Genomic DNA, 17,996 nt, shown 5'->3' with positions numbered 1-17,996 from the left:
TGAAATAATGAGTCACGTCCGCAGCTCCCGGCTTCCAGAGCCGAGGCCCGAAAAGAAATGATGGCGAAGGAAATGGAAATGGCGCCATCTTCATCCACCTGATCGCGGAAGTGGTGCTTTCTGTGTCTGTGTCCATCTGTGTCCATCTGTCTGCCATGTTGCTCCAAAGTTGAACAGGAGGCCGCATGGATTTCATCTTTTTTTAGGCTCTGCAACCGTTTTTTTTTGTTTTTTTTTACAGATTTGTCCGTCCATCAATTTGATCACAGGGCTCTGCTGGTACTGGGTTTCAGTTTGATGACCCATTCTCCTGCTGGGTTACTGTTGTACAAGTCCAGTAGGTGTGTGTCGGGATCCAGACAGTGCTCACCTGCAGGGAAACACATATTCTGATTTACTTTTAAGTCTCCCACTGAGCTAGAATAAACAAAGTTGTCTTCAAATGTCCAAAAACCCAAATATATTGAAGTTTACGATGACATAAAAAAACAGAAAAGCAGCAAATGTTCACAATTAAGAGACTAAAACTAAAACAAAGATGATTAACTAGCTGTTAACTCTTGATTTCAAGGTGCAGTTTGACACATTTTGTCTTATTTGTGTGTAATAAGCATTTGTCTGCTCTGATAACTGCAGATGCACTGCGCTCGTCTGTGCCTGGCGTCGGCACAGTTCACTACATAAGACCTCGCTGCTCGCCTCGTCGGCTCGACGAGCAGACAGAGACAAACGCAAACTCACCGATATTCCCTCCGACTTCGTAAAGGCCGCAGTCTGGATACGCCACCGAGCCGTTTCTGTTCAGAGACACAACACAACACGCACTTATCAAGTTCTGCTTCTTCCGTGAAGGAGAGAAACAGTAAAGAGGCATATTTTACACTATATTCATCAAGGTTGTCATTTGACTTGTGAAGAATAATAATGATTCTCAGTCCCTGAGAACCTGATTCTGCACATCTTACATTATACAGTAAAAGTTATTTGGAGGATTATAAATTAAATAATAAATATATAATACATAGAGTAAGTCAAATATAAAACAGTGGATTAAGGCCAATGTTAGCATGATATTCTGGTTGCTACTGGTTTTGCAACTGGCCAGTCATCCCTATAGGACATGTTATTGTAAGTCACAAAGAGAAAAATGTTAAAATAAACCCAGCGATGCTTTCCTGCCATGTTGCAGACCCAAATCTCATTCATTCATTCATTCATTCATTCATTCATCTTTATCCTGGGTGTCAATCCCAGCTGACATAGGGTGAAAGGCGGGGTAAACCCTGGACAGATCACCAGTCCATCACGGGGACACATACAACCATCCACTCACTCTCACTCTTACTGTAAATTTAGAGTGTCCAATTGGCCTAATTCCCCTAATCTGCATGTTTTTGGACTGTGGAGCGGAAACTGGAGAACCCAGAGAAAACCCCCACACACACACGAGGAGAACGTACAAACTCCGTCAGGGTCGTGTGAACTCGTGGTTGCCGTACCTTCGCATTTTGCCTTTTCTATTTTCCGGACTGTGGACGAACTGTCGGTGAAACTGGGCGATCAGGTCTGAGGTTCGCGAGTGGATGTTGAGCTGAAACTCCATGGTGCCGCTCATCAGGTCTCCGACGTGGACCTTCACCGTACGGCAAAGCTTAAAAAAAAAAAAAAAAAGAAAGAGATTATTCATCACAATAATCACTTTGACAGCCCACGTTGATAACGAGTGAAACCAGCTCACCTCTGAGGTGTTTTTCCCAGGTTTCTCCCGACTATCCGTGTGGATCTTCCTGAGCAGGTTCTTGATGCGTCGATCGTAGAACTGGTAACGACGGTTGCTGTTCTCGTTCAGCTTACGCACCTGACTCATGAGAAAATTGGGGATCTGAAGGCGAGAAGAGAGTGAAGTGGTTAAAGTTAAGAGTTCTGCGCCAACAAATAGCTCAGCACGTGTACTGTCTGATTTACAGTTTACACACGACAGACAAACGTGTTATTATAAGCTTAATTTACTCGTTTAGAAGAACAGAATCCCTATTGTTATGTGCCGTCGCAATTTTAAAAAAGCAAACAATGTCATCGTTGTCAGGTTGGTGAAGTCACCTGTCAGGTTTGAGGACATGTCAAAGTGATTCATTCGACAGGAATGTGATTAACAGACAAACAGACAAAAGATGTCTCTTGAATTTTTCCTGTCCAAACAAAGTCACAGTCACACACTGGTGCGTTCTTTCGACAAAAGAACATTCAAGTGTGTCATTTACTACCACGGTTGCCACAGTAACCTGCATACAGATCAAAGACAGGTTGAAGGTGGCATCCATTCATTTCGGTGCCAAACACAACGGTGCCCTCAGTAAATCACCTGCCAAGTTTGAAGCCTGTCGAGTTGGACAGGTGTGGTTAATGGACAGACAGACAGACAGACAGACAGACGCTCCTTGAATTAATAGAGAGACTAAAAAAAGATCACTGAAAAGCACATTCTGTAGCTTCTCGTTGATTTTCATCACCTACCGTCCAAAGAAGGTCCTGGTAGCGGATGAGGAGCCTCATGACATCGGCCGCCTTCTCCGCCTGTCCCTTCTCCGCTCCCTCAGTCAGACGACTGGGCACAGCCTTGTGGAGGAAGAGGTTCGGAGCCATGATGGTCGCCACGGCCCACAGGTTCATCCTGTTCCTCTTCTCCCTGGAAACCACCTTACTGAGGAACTCCAGGAGAACCTGAGCGTGACACAAATGGAGATTTAAAGGTGGATGTGTTTGCCTTCTAAAAGAAAGAGGCCACAAGAGACAGTTGAGACACCGACTGAGGTGTCTCTGTAAATAAGTTTGTTAAAGCACAGGAGGTTTCATGCTTCTAGGTGTTATAACAGCAGTCATGGATCATATTTCATGAAAGCTTCAATTGGGATTCATGTCTGACAGTCTGAAGAACGACATGTCGGCATGTGAGTCCCACGAATAATTTGCCGTTCAAAGTGATCAAATAATCAAAGTCTTTGTTACCTCTACCTCTTTTTGGCATAAACACTGACCTTTTTCAGGACCACTAATCCTCATGGAGACCAAAATCTGGCAGAATCTCATTTCTGAGGAACTGGCTACGTTTTAGGGCTTTTAAGATTTGAATTGTGGTCATGGTTAAGGTTTGGGATAACGCTTTGTTTTTGACCTTTTTAAATGAATGGAAGTCAATACTCCTGGAATAAGAAGAATAGCCGTGCTGTGTGTTTACCTTCAGTGTGTTTCTGTTGGGCTCAGGCAGCAGCAGAATGAGCAGGTTCAGCATGTGGAGTTTCTGCTTCAGGTCTGTGATGTCTGGAAGAAGAGCAGAAGGTAAGAGAGCGGTCTAACACACACATAATGACACATGACATAATACATTCCCTAGTCCCTTATTCCAATCTTAACTGTCACAACTGAGTGCTTAACCCTAACCTGAACCCTATTCTTACCCTAAAACCAGGTCTTGACCCTAAAAAAGCCCTTTAAAGTTGTGCCCACAACGAATAGGATTTTACATAGTTTTTTTTGGACCTCACAAAGATATAAATACAAGTAAAAACACACAGACACCACAGTAGAGGACATTACATGGATTTACATGCATGTCTTTCATCCATGTCTTTGCCTTAAAACATAATCATTTACATTATGGACACTTGCTTTTTGTCCCCATAAGGAGGACATGTCCCCACAACACGAGGAATAACTGCAACACACACACACACACACGCTCTCTCTTCATTTCCTCTGTGTTTGGCTAAGAATAATGGGATGTCTAAAGATTAATAGCACTGTGACAGGCAGTTGTTATTATGTTTGTTAGTTTCTGTCTCTGTGGTCACATGTCATTTATCACCTTTGAGTCTCCTCACAAACTACGGCATCAGCGAGTCATCAATCAGGGTTTATTACATTAGTATGAATCCATCGCTTTATTAAGGCGAAGCTAATAAAAGAGTGGCTGTGAACTTGTTCATCTTAATGTTGATTTCTTGGCTGTTGCGTTATTCACGACCCATCGTTGGTCGTTTTATAGCAAACGAAGGAGCAGCTCAGTCGAAGACGTGATTTAAAACCGTCCGTCTTCTGTCCACTGACCTCTGACAGCGCTGAAGGTGTTGAGGTACTCGGCCGTGAGCAGAGGAGCAGGAAGCTCCCGGATGAACTTCTTCAGGAGCGCGGCGGCGTCGTTTGGACTCACTTCCTCCCAGCTGACCTGACCCGAGTAGAAGTTCGCCTCCAAGTTCTGCTGCAGCAGCTGCGATTACAAAAAAAATAAAAAATACGAAAGCAGCATGAGCACAGATGACTCAGCCAGAAACTGCACATACTGAGGAGTGCACATCATGCATAAGCTATGTCGCAACTGTATTTCCTCGATATATATCTCCCTCCGACGTTGTGTGATACAGCGTTTTTCGTGAATCCCTCAAGAAATAATGTAGAGCATGTAATAACATAATAATAATAATAATAATAATGACAATTTGGTGGATTTGAAGATAATGGAGCTTTATTTTGAAATTCAAGCACCCACAGAAAGCCCAGCAAACATCTGTGCAGTTTATGAAGTTTATGAACTTGTAGTTTATATTCATTATCTGTTATTTTACTGTGTCATTGTTGTATTTTGTGCATATTCTTCAGTGAATTTGAAAAGGCTTGAAGTGAACAGAATTTTCTAAAGTCAAAAAATGTTTACTTCAAATTGTCCTCAATCAATCCCCCGCTGTCACATCCATGATCCATTAACACTAACTCCATTGATTTGTCCTGGTGATCATGTCATGTCTGTTTTTCTCCCTCAGTGCTATATGGTGCCCTCTGGTGGTGGCACTTGAGATTCAGCTGCTCATGCGGTGACTTGAACACAGTGTCATAAAGGGTATGTGGCAGCAGCTCGATGAAACGCCGCAAATGCCAACTGTGGTTAAACTCAGTCTTTTCATAATTCACTCTGCTATTCTTGCTCTTTTGACATTAAACACAGTCAATAGTTCAGAAGGGGTTTTCTTTTCAGTTAAGGCAGAAGCAAAGCTAAGCTAAAAACCTGTTCTGACACACAGGGACAGGATCCATGCTTTTATCACAACTGGACTGGATTACTGTGACGGTCTCTGTGTTAGCGTTAGCCAGGCTAACCCTTTCACACCTTCATCACGTCCAGAGCGCTGCTGCTCGGCTTTTAACTGGAACTCAGAGACGTGAGGTCCAGGATTTCACCTGTACTTTCCACTCTTCATGTGCATTTTAAAGTTGATTTTAAAATTATTTTAATTGTATATACAATTCTGAATGGTCTGGCTCCACCCAACTTCATATATTATTCCCTCTCAGGCCCTAGAGGTCAGCTGACCACCTGACCTTGGTTGCCCCTAAGACCAGGCTGAAGCGCAGAGGGGATCGGGAGTTTGCAGTCATGGAATAAACTCTGGAATAAGTTGGCAGGCTTCCTCTCTTCCTGTTTTTAAATCTCTTTTAAAGACACATTTACCTTCATTAGCTTTTACCACCACGTGAGTTTGTGTCGTTTTACTAAATTTGTGAGTGTTTCTCATGTTTGTGTCGTTTTATTGTATGTTTTTTATGTACTATGTACGTACAGATTTGAGACTGTACAGCACTTTGTGGTGCAACTCTGTTGCTTTAAATGTGGACTGGAATAGTTTGGGTGGATTTCGGCTCATGAAAACGTGTGGTTTGACAGGAGTAATGAAGGCATGGATGCAGAATTTGTTACCTTGATTCTCGACTGAGACCCCGGAACCCGCAGAATCCCTTCCGAGTCGACTCCTTTCTTTTCCAAAGATGATAACAACTGCAGAGAGAGAATGGGGGAGATGGGGGGGGAGGGCAATGGTAGAGAGTGTCAGGCAGGCATGGGCAGATAAGGATCACACACTCACCTCTGCTGGTTATTCTTAGTAACTGCTGCTACGTGTACAGGGTGCGGTCAAAGCATTTTCACACTCTGAGGAAAAAAACTGTGATCGTGTTATCTGCTGCTTCTTATGATGGAGGGAAAAACCCTTTCATCTGCTGTCACGCCACGTTAAAGAGCGTTGCATGTTCAGTAAACACGTGCGTGTGGAACTAATAGATTCTCTTACATACTGGGGTGTACATTGCTGTGGCTTGTCATTCCTGTACAGTATGTATGTGTGTGTGTGTGTGTGTGTGTGTGTGTGTGTCATTGTGTAATTTGGGTTCTCACCGCCTGCAGGAAGAGTGGAGTTGGTGTGTTGGGCCTGAGTTTCTGGTCGTTCTCCAGCAGCGTGGCCAGGTGCACGCCGAAGAGAGGACTCTCTGTAAAAGACACAAGTCATTCAGTCGTCATATTCACAAGTGCCTGCATCCGTACTACAGTGCGTCATGTTATACACTCTTAGAAATAAAAGTGCCAAGTAGAACCATATAAAGTTCTTCGGCTTGTCCTCATAGGAGAACCCTTTTTCGAGGGTTCCACCAAGAACCCTTTTAAAACCCTTTATTTAGGAAAGGGGTTTTAAAGGGTTCTCTGGATCAAAATGGTTCTTACCGGAACCATTAGTGTCACCAAGAACCCTTGAAAAAACCTTTGTTCGGGAAAGGTATTTTCAGAAGCAAATGGTTCCAGGTAGAACCTCAGCCGTTGTAGAAGGAGCCTTTTGGAACCCTTATTTCTAAGAGTGTAGCTGCTAAAAGAGGGTGTAAGAAAATATTGATACAACAAAATACTGCAATATCTCATGACATGATAGTGTATTGATTCTTTGAAACACTGCATTTTTATATCGGAAATATTCTTGAAAGTAGTTTTATGTTTGTGTTTCGGCCATTATGGCGTTATTATTTTTACTATGAGAGCCTTTCTTAAAATAGTATTTTTGGGGAAAAATATCACAATATTGCTTGTAGTATTCCAATATATTGCCTGCATTTTGATTATTATTTCAATTTCAACCACCTACTAATCATCTAAACTGCAGGAAAATAGTTTGGGTTACTGTAACAGACAACCAGTGAAGTACCAGTTTGAGCCATTAAAAGGCCAACAAACACACAAAAAAACTACACACATTGCTGCCGTACCTGGGATTTTCCTCTTGCCGGTTTTGTGCCTTTTGACCTCGAGCTCCAAGAGGTCGCACAGCGCCGTCATGTCGATGAGAGCCAGCTGACGCACCTTCTTCATGTCAGCGTAGGACAGATCTTGGATGTGAGTCACTCCCAATCGGCACTTGGGGCAAATCACTCGCTGAGGAGAGAGCAGAGGTGGACAGATGAGATGAAGTAGTTAAAAAACAACAATAATTATTTAAAGAAGAAGAAAAAACATTGGGAGAGTGAGGGAGAAAGAAGAGCAGCAACTAGTGGGGAGAAAAAGAGGAAAAGTCTATAGTAACTTGGCAACAGCATTAATCCATTTACAATCATTGTATTAAAATCCACTTATTCAGTCTAAAATAGAAAACAAATCTGCTGGATTCTGTTAATCCCTTCATTATGCCATTCACATTAACCCTGATATCTATTACACCAGTGAAGCTGAATACAGTAGAAACATCGCTGTGTGACTGTGTAGTCTCACCTTAACGTGGACATTTGAACCCAGGTGGACCCAAATGTGATTTTTGTGGTCAAAATCACTCAGAATGATGACTTAGTTTCATCAGTTTCAAATTTTGTGGAAGAAAGGTTTGGTTGCTTAAACGCAGACTACAAAACAAACTACCTTTCTTCTAAAAGCATGTAAATAAACAAAGACAAACCACTCAATAAGGTTTTAAAACATTGTTTTTAGAACAGTTAAATGACTTGAATTCAATTTGTAATCTGAGTTCTCACCTTGTACATAAGGTACACGAATGTAAGAAACACTCTTTTCACACCTTTAAAGCCACATTAGCACATACTCATCATAAGATACTTAGTAACAGTTGCCATGTACACAATTCCTCATTTGAGATAAATGAAAATGTATGGAATAGAGTAATAAAGTGTGCTTACGGGCAGGGTGCCATCTTCTTTCCTGCGCTGGCTGTTGTTCTGCGGCAGTTTGGCCTGTTTGAGGAAGATGACGGCCTGTTCACAGTAAGCCACGTCCGTGATGAAGAATTCCTCTTTAGGAGCACCTTGCTGATGCTCTGGCGTCACACCTGAGAAAAGGAAGAGGAAAAGGTCATCACATGTGTGGAAATGTTATGGGGTGCTGGTGACAATCCCAGCTGATATAAGAACCTAAAATAACCATCAAAGATCAAAGTAAACATGTTTTAAAATACCGACTTCACTGGTTATGAAGGTAGAGTCAGTATATATGGAGATTGCATGTGTGTGCGTGGGTTTTCTCTGGGTTCTCCGGTTTCCTCCCACAGTCCAAAAACATGCAGATTAGGGAAATTAGGCAAATTGGACACTCTAAATTTACAGTACTCTATGTGGCCCTGTGACGGATTGGCGACCAGTCCAGGATGTATCCGGCCTTTCGCCCTATGTCAGCTGGGACTGGTACCATCTTAACCCATGACCCTCATATGTGCAGGATAAGGTGGTAGAAAATGAATGGATGGACACCAACAACCCCAAAATAGAGAGCAGCTAAATGTAGCTAAACTAAACGATAACGAAATCTAAAAAGCCTCAGTACCGCTCTCAAAAATGTCTCGACCAGAGGAGGGAAAAGAAATGAGTGTAGTGAAGAAATGTGAAGATATAGAAGGCTGAAACAACCACGTTCCTTATAAACGAACTGTCAGTTGATATTTAAGTTATACAATGTTTTTACAGTCACCTCCTCTCATTCGGCGATAATTCACCGCAGCGATGATGCTCGAAAAGCAGACAAACTTTAACTCTATGACAGCAGTAGCAACTTTAAATGGTCATTGCTGCGCATACTTTACACACATCACCTTTAATCGCAGTGACTTGTTCACATAACCAACGTCAATGGCAAAATTGATCCGTAACATCCGTTTCTAAGTTTAGTTCCAGCACTGAAAGCAGTGGTATGAGTGCTACATGAACATGTGTGGACAGGGACTTTCTCCAGTTGCAGAGCTGAGGAGTGACCTGAGGATTAATCTGAACCAATTATATTATAGATCCAGTCAGAAAATCCCTCATCAGGCTCTCACAAATCCCCGCTGGTGCTCATCTGACTTATTCAGACACGGTAGTTCACAGCGCATTTGGAGTTAAACCTATGAGTATAGGTGTAACGATCATTTAAAGACTGTCTTCCTTTATTAAAGGTGCCATATGTAAGAATGTGGCCAAAAACTGTTACTACATTCAAATTCAAAATACCGAGGTCAGTTAGGTTTTTTTTTTTAACGTTTTCTGACGTAACTGGCAACCCGTGGTTGCTCGGCAGCTGAGACTCTACTGACTGCAATGATTGGTAGACGGCAGTAGGTGGCGCCACATCAAGCCAAAACATGATTTCAAAACATAAACATGATTTGCAGTCTGCCAAAAAAAACATTTAATGCAAATATTTTGTCTGTACTGTTGTTGTTGGTGCGTTCAGTTTGTTATATGAACATTATTCCTAAGTCTCTGTGACATATTAGGAGGATTTTATGGCCAGTTGCTTTAGATTTATTACATAATGCACCTTTAACATAGCAAGTCTGTTTAAAGGCTGCTTAAAGTGTTGTCGTGACTTAAGTCAAATAATCTCTCCCATATCTTATAACAAAACCTCTTAAATTGTGATTAAGTGAGAATAACGCATACATACGACACTGAATATAAAAACATGCGCAATGTCTTTTCGTGTCTTTGTTAATCCATTGTCTCTTGATCATATGATTAAATAAAGTTGCTCTTACCTGACAGTGGTGTTCTGGCGACTGAAGCCATGCTGTTTTGTGCCAAGTCGTCACTGTGCTCAGACCCGGGGAGAAGCGTCTGGTGACGAAAACAAAAAAAACAACACCAAAAAACATCAGAAAACAAAAACTAGTCCATATAATATTTTCCCCCGAGCACTAGGAGCAGAGCTGGTGTTTTACTTCGTCCCCAGAGCTGACGGACGGGAACGACGTGTAAAGTGGTTTATCTTTTGAGCGATACAGATCAGAAGAACGCCGTCTCTGCTCCGCGGTCAGAGCGTCGCACGGACGGCGAGGACAAAGCGTGGCCTTTTCACATGTGATTTGCCTTCATTGTCACAGGACAGTCCCTCAGCACAGAGCGAGACAGCGCTGGAATGATGGGGAAGTCTCGCAGCCTTGAGCCTTGACAGTCACATGGGGGAAATGCTTACATTATATATTCTGCTGCATTTTAATGCGGCGGTGACCAGACAGGCCCTTTATTGTTGTGAACACATTCAACAGTAAATGTAAATGTAACAGTAATGTTCTATAACAAGATAAGTTGGGGTTTTCTTTTTAAAAAAAAGAGCATAAAATTTCCCTTTTTACTCGTGTAAAGCATAGAAAGCCTCCTTTTGCTTTTCTCCCTGCAACCAGGAGATCAGACGTCATGATTACACAACAACCAGCCTCGCTTCATGCAGTTGAGTCGAAGCGTGGTATGTTACTCTGTTGATTTGACGTCGGTGTGAACGTACTTTCCGACCTCTGATGTGGACTAAACTAAACGACCGAACTAGAAAGACACGCTCTCCAGCTTCTCGCGAGTGAACTCTGGAGCTGGAGCGATTCATCGCTGCTGTGAACTCTATCTGCACCTTTCAGTTTCAGTTTAGTATTTACAGCTGCAGTGTTCTCATCTATACTACCGTTCAAAAGTTTGGGGTCGCTTAGAAATGTCCTTATTTTCGAAGGAAAAGCCCTTTTTTTTCAATGAATATAACATTAAATGAATCAGAAATGCACTCTATACATTGTTAATGTGGTAAACGACTATTCTAGCTGCAAACGTCTGGTTTTTAATGGAATATGTACATAGGTGTATAGAGGCCCATTTACAGTGTTCTAATGGTACATTGTGTTTGCTAATCGTGTGCGAAGGTTATTGGATGATTAGAAAACCCTTGAAAACCCTTGTGCAATGATGTTAGCACAGCTGAAAACAGTTTTGCTGGTTTATTTTCTATTCATTTTGCAACTTTTTTGATGAATAAAAGCGTGACTTTTAATGAAAAACACAAAAGAATTGTATAGGTGAGCCCAAACTTTTGAACGGTAGTGTACATCCGCAAGAGAGGAGAACCGGGAAGAGATCCAGTGATAGACAGTAATGAGAACGCTGCTTCCATCCTCTGTGTCTGGCTTCTCTTCCTGATCTGCAGATAAACTAACTCATTTAAGACTCAAGATTCAAAGAGTTTATGGTATTATATATGTACTGTAAGAAAACACGTTTTCTCCGTGCAATTTCTTGCTGTCCACACATATGATGAGTGAAAAGTCCAAAGTAATATAAAATGCAATAGAAATTGACATCTTTTATATACAATTAAACAGATTTAAGACCCCAAGCAGTATTAGGTGTGTCCTAACCTGAGAGATGGGGGAGTTGAAGATGTCGCGGACGTCTCGCGGGGCCGATTTGTTCCTCTTGCGCAGCGACAACGTGTACGAGTCTATCCGGCGCTGGACGGCCTCGGCCTGGGTCCGAGTCAGAGTGGACAGCAGCACCGCGTTGTCTACATCCTCTGCTTCCTCGCTGATGAGCGTTGACAGACCGGCGTCGGCCAACCACTGCTCCTCCTGTTCACCTTCTACAACACATACAAATATATATATATAAAACACAGTAAGATCTGGAGACATACTTTAATTACTATTTTCTACTACTTCTTGTTACTTGGCTTTAAATGTGAAGCACTTCCTATAGTCCTATAAGTCCTATATAAATAAAATGCGTTATCATCAAATAATTATTACTACAGATTTGATATTACACATGCACATTTTTACAAGATTACCAGAATATGTTTCTTCACATCCTTCCTTAGTCTGTAGCAACTACTACCACGTATTAAACCAGCAATTTTTCTAAATTAAAGGGCTGTTTCACCCATTGTTTCCCCCGTCGGTCAAACTTAAAACAATCACAACGCTGCTGTGTTTGTTTCATTTGTTTAAGTCAGACTAAATTTGACCCATTTCTTTTTTATTTTATTTTATTTTTTTTTCCAGATCTTTCACACATGAAATGTGTTAGAATTGACAGAAGCACAGTGAAGATCAGTGTGTGGCTTTTATTTCCTTTGAAGGCAGTCACTTTGACGTCAGTTTTATTCATTTTTTTTCAATCCCAAACTTCCTCTGTTGTTGCTGAAATGAGACGAGCATCTCAGCTCCACTGTCTGATGATCAAATAACACATTTATCTCTGGATATTAGTCAAAAATGTGGCCCCTTTGCTGTCTAATAAAAGGCAAATGTGCTCTGCACAAACAATTAAGTCACTGTAGCATCAAAAGCTGGTCAATTGATATTAATTGCAGCAGTTAGCATTGTGTGTGTGTGTGTTTGACTGGAGCCCCGAGGAGACACAAAAGTGTTCACCCTCTCACAGACATAAACAAGAGTTACGCACATCTGACATCAGGACCTCGGCGGTTTCAGTCGTGATAAACCTAAGACGGCGTCTCGGTTTTAACAAAAGATCAAAAATATCTGCTGAATGGACACAATATAAAGACATTCACATCAAAGGAGCGTTCATTAATGGCTTATACAGCATCCCTGCTCTGGGGTGTTTGATCCTGTTGTTATGGTGATAGGGAGGGGGGGCCGCTACTTGAGAGAAACCTGATATGTTGCCATGGCAAATGCATCATCTCATGGAGGATATTACTCAGTAGCAGCTGTGCTAAACATAAAGGGCTTGTAATTCTATCACATCACCTCATATCTTGCTCCATCAGCACAGGATTTGGACCGTGTTTACCTTCTGATTGTCTGGAGTCTCTCCTGCTGCAGTCGAGGTCTGAGTAGCCACTCCCCTGTCGGATGGTCTCCACCTCGCTCCAGAAGGAGTCCAGGCACAGTTTGTCAGGGTGCTGCTCCTGGTCCTGCGGGGGAAGAGCGTGGGTGCCGTGTGCGTGGTCAGCGGCTGCCTGGTCCTGCGGGCTGGCCCAGCTGGGCTCCACGCTCATCTCGGTGGGACTGGGATCTCTGCCGCAGACATACACACACGTCAAGAAATGGCAGGCATGCATGCAAACGGACACGGTAGCGGCGACAACACAAAGACACACAAAAGGCACGTACAAACACGGGAGGAATGGTGAAGAATGAGGCAGCGCAGGGGGAGAGACGTGTCGGCCTGCAGAACCCACAGAGCGATGGGGGGAGACAAAAGGAGAGGGACGGAGGGAGGAAGGGCCGCAGCGAGGAGGGATGACGAGAGCGGACACAGAGGGGGGGTCTCTATTGTTCTTGTGAAATGTGGCCTGGAGGCAAGGTGCCCAGTGTATCCACTAGATGTCACTGTTGTAATGTGAAATCTGTTTTCAAGAGGGAAACACCCCTTTATCACCTCACACACACACACACACATGCAGACTCACTATAAATGGAGGATGCAATATGCAGTGAAAGGTGAAATAAGAGTCATAAATGACCTTATTCTGCTCTCGGCTTCCTTTCACAACACAGACACAGTCTGCTCTTCCTGTGTAGCACTCGACAACAACAGAGGATAATGTTCTTCTGACAACAATGGGACACACTCAGCTGGCACACACACACACACACGTTTGTAAAGCATTCACAGTGAGGACATTCATTGACATAATGCATTCCCTAGCCCCTTACCCTAACCCTAATCTGAAACTAATTCTAACCCTAAACCTAAAAGCCTAAGGTCTTAACCCTGAAAAATACATTTTTATTGGTGTCTGAATGTGAGGACCAGCCCAAAATGTCCCCACTTTCCCAAAATGTCCTCACTTCCTTAGGTATATATGGCTTTTGGTCCTCACAAATATACCTATGCAAGAACACACCCACACACACAGACACACACACACCTTTGTATAGCATTAATAGTGAGAACATTTATTGGCGTAATGCATTTCCTAGCCCCTAACCCTAACCGAAAAGTAATTCTAACCCTAACCCTATAACCAGGTCTTTACCCTGAAAAATTAATTTTTTAGGGGTGTCAGAATGTGAGGACCAGCCCAAAATGTCCCCACTTTCCCAAAATGTCCTCACTTCCTTAGGTATATGTTGTTTTGGTCCTCACAAATATACCCATGCAAGAACACACAAACATACCTTTGGTATAGCATTCACAGTGAGGACATTCATTGACATAATACATTTCCTAGCCCCTTACCCTAACCCTTATCTGAAACTAATTCTAACCCTAAACCTAAAACCAGGTCTTAACCCTGAAATTTTTTTTTTTAGGGGTGTCAGAATGTGAGGACCAGCCAAAATGTCCTCACGTTCCCAAAATGTCCTCACGTTCCCAAAATGTCCTCACGTTCCCAAAATGTCCTCACGTTCCCAAAATGTCCTCACTTCCTTAGGTTCCTTAAGTTTTTTTGGTCCTTACAAATATACCCATGCAAGAACACACAAACACACACACACACACACACACAAACTCCAGAAATGTGACCCACTGATCCCAGACACAGGAAGTGGTCAGCTGACTCACTCCATCACTGTGCAGTTCAGCGACATTCCTGAAGTCAGCGGCACACGTCACTGCTGCTGCCTCTCGCTGAGGAATGTTATAGATACTAACAGCAGCTCATACATGAAGAGAGAATAGTTTACCTGATGTAATAAATTAATAATAACATAAAATACCAAAGCTGTGAATCAGTGTGAGAACACTGAGCCGATGTTGTAATGCATGATTATTACCACATCAGATACAAGCCAATTGAATCCAGATAAACTGGGTTTGGTTCCAGATCGGTGCTTTGATGTGTTAAACCAGTTTTGATGTGTCTCACGGTGAGGAGGGAGTGAGGGCAGTGATGTAACAGGTTTTTGAGTTTCACTGCTTATTTTTGTTCAGCAATATTATATATGTGGACGGAAATATGTTGACTACTATCTTCTACACTGATAAAGCATTTAAGTGTTAAGCACAACAAAGGAGAACACAGCAACAGCTAACGTGGTGGTTTCAATGATGAAAAGCATAGCCTATAGCTATCCTGTTGTATAGGCAGTGCAACTAACTTTGAACACAGCACGCTTATCCTCTCACGTAGCCCACAGTGCTGTGTCAGTGAAAGGGGGAGTGGCTACAGTAGAGCAGCGAAAAGCCAATGTGTGCTTTATTTACCGATATATTTAAAGGTGCAATATGTAATAAATCTAAAGCAACTGGCAATAAAATCCTCCTAATATGTCACAGAGACTCAGGAATAATGTTCATATAACAAACTGAACTCACCAACAACAACAGTACAGACAAAATATTTGCATGAAAAAAAATCTTTCGCAGACTGCAAACCATGTTTATGTTTTGAAATCATGTTTTGGCATGTGGCGCCACCTACCGCCGTCTACCAATCATTGCAGTCAGTAGAGTCTCAGCTGCCGAGCAACCACGGGTTGCCAGTTACGTCAGTAAAACGAAACCTAATAGACCTCGGTATTTTGAATTTGAATGTAGTAACTGTTTTTGGCCACATTCTTACTTATGGCACCTTTAACGATATCTTTTGCATTACTTATCCAAATAACGTCAAACTTGGCACTGCACTTTCTCGTGCCCGTAGCAAGACACCTGGCAAGTTTGAAATCGATCAGACCATACATTCGAGAGATATGCGAGTAACACACACACACACACACACACACACACACACACACACACAGAGGCAGACAGACGTTCCTGGTAGTTAATACTTATATATATAATTATTATATAATATTTTATATATAATTAGCCTGCGGTTGTCATTACATTGAGTGCTAATGTGTCATCCACAATAATCTCAAACAACTGTCACATTAAGCTATCATTATTTTTCATTGCACTCAGGCCAATAATATATGACATGTAAATGGGTGAAATAGGTCAGGTTCTTCACAGTGTCCTGTAAACCTGCAGAGTCAGTATCTATACTGGTTTAGAGAAGCGCACGTGGGAAAGCGACTTACATTATGTCAGTGAAGTACGTGTGAAAGTACGGATGTTTTGGATGAGAGGTGAAAGGTGAAAGGTGGTGTATTCAGCAGAAACTTCTCATGTCCAGTCTCAATGGGTTTTGGATAACAATGACATGGAGATGGACGAGAAACTACACGGACGACGTGACTGTGAATCTGGTCGTCACAGGCGTTTGTTTGATACTGAAATTATTGCAAGAGTAGAGGAACCTCTACAAAACTCTAATATATTCAATTTGCTTTCTATTAAGTTAGGAAGGAAAAAAACTATAATCAGTTACGCTGATTTTTTTTCCCTCCGTTTTATTTTATTTCTCCACATTGTTGGATTAATTCACTAATAATCTGTAATTATTACTTGTGTATTTAAGTTTACACATACTTTTATTCTAAGAACCCTGATAAATGCAAGTAAATTCGCTCAAACCTTTTTAAAACTAAAATTTTATTTGCCAAAGTTTGTTTTTGATTACTATTTTCCATGTATTGTGCACTGCACTGCAGACAAAAAACATATTGTGCATCATTTGTTATTATCAATTTGTTATGTTTCATAAAATGGAGGAAAATACCCAAACACAACTTAACATACTGGTAAAAGAAAACCCAACCAAACAAACCTCTTTTCTAAAGTTCGACATCAGCATTGAGCCACAGAAAGCTCGGTCTGTCTCTGATTATAATGCATCTTTCAGTCTGAGGATATAAATATGGTATTGATGCATTTTTAAGCAGTGTGGACACTATGACGACTGTTTTTCCTGCATCATCTGACTCACTGCTCACTGGATTTATCACACACATCTTCTTCTTCTTCTTCTTCTTTTTCTTCTAATAATAATTTCTGGCAGGCTTGTACACGGAGAAATGCAGCTGTCCAAAGCCAAAAGCCAAAATGTGCTCTCAATCTGCTCCATCACCACATACATTAAGTGGAGATGGATCAGATGTCTGCGGGGGCAGCTGACTCAGCAGTCGACAATCATCATATTTTTTAATGAACTGTCAAGCATCTCTCGAACTTTTACTACATCAGCATCACCATCAAGTTATTTATTCTTTTTACTCGATGAACACATCGTGCCATCGACACGACTTCGTGCCAAGTGCGGAGATTCATACCTGGATTTTTTGTTGTAGGAGGACGACTTCTTGCGTCTGCCCCTCAGAGGGCTCTGCGAGGGCCGGAGCCTGAAACGGCTGAGCCTGCTGCGTGGAAACTGCATGTTGGACCTGAGCGCGCTCACCTCTACCTCCTCTCTGCCTCCCATATCCTCTGTGCCAAACGAAACCAGGAATCTACAGCTCCGGCAAACTAACTCTATCCAGTCGTGAGTAAGTCTGTCCACACTGTCCAAGTTCTCTGCGCACTGAGAGGAAGGGACGCTGTCGGTCCACTGCGGCTCAACGGCTGTGTGACGTTGTTTGTGAGCTGGGGGTGGAATGCATGAGGGAGTGACAACTCCCTGAACATTAACACATAATTCACACCTGTCCCCTCCCCTGCCACTCTGGATTGACACACCCTGATTTCACGCTTGACAGCCATCCACTTCCTCTCTGGCTATAAAGAGGACTCTATGACCTGCTGCGCGTTTTTTAGAATCCAAATTTGAAACGCTTAAGTTCCAGTGAGGTTCAACGCTAACTGGCAGCTGACCGAGACGTGACGAAGTGCAATGTCTGCTCACCAACGTCAACTTCTGCTTGAGCTAATTAATCAAGAGTTCTTTGTCGACGTGATCACCTCTTTGAAACTGCCGTCACTGTATGATAAGTTCATTAATAAGTTAATCAAACGGATCAAAGGGACGGAGTTGTTTTCTTCCTATATTCAAACTGTGGTCGCAAACGCGCTTACCTCAAATCAGCTACGCTATCTCCTGCTTGTGCAGTGACAGCCAATAACAAGGCGAGCTCAAACCAAACAATGCC

General features: G+C 42.3%; 1 protein-coding gene across 1 annotated transcript; it reads right to left on the bottom strand.

The window, feature by feature from the left end:
• Nucleotides 1-263: 263 nt before the first annotated feature.
• Nucleotides 264-17,332, bottom strand: arhgap40 (Rho GTPase activating protein 40; the record flags this gene model as incomplete). The annotated part of the gene is made up of 15 exons (XM_083892719.1): nucleotides 264-370; nucleotides 742-797; nucleotides 1,500-1,651; nucleotides 1,739-1,882; nucleotides 2,515-2,721; nucleotides 3,236-3,318; nucleotides 4,105-4,264; nucleotides 5,747-5,824; nucleotides 6,221-6,312; nucleotides 7,078-7,243; nucleotides 7,996-8,144; nucleotides 9,825-9,903; nucleotides 11,466-11,686; nucleotides 12,865-13,091; nucleotides 17,184-17,332. The coding sequence occupies 15 exons, from the start codon at nucleotides 17,330-17,332 to the stop codon at nucleotides 264-266; spliced, it is 2,070 nt and encodes a 689-aa protein (XP_083748845.1).
• Between the last annotated feature and the right edge of the window lie 664 nt (nucleotides 17,333-17,996).

Source organism: Microchirus variegatus, assembly GCF_963457635.1.
Source record: "Microchirus variegatus genome assembly, chromosome: 7".
Classification (NCBI taxonomy): domain Eukaryota; kingdom Metazoa; phylum Chordata; class Actinopteri; order Pleuronectiformes; family Soleidae; genus Microchirus; species Microchirus variegatus.
Note: the sequence above shows the minus strand (reverse complement) of the source record. Positions and strands in the feature narration are given on the sequence as shown.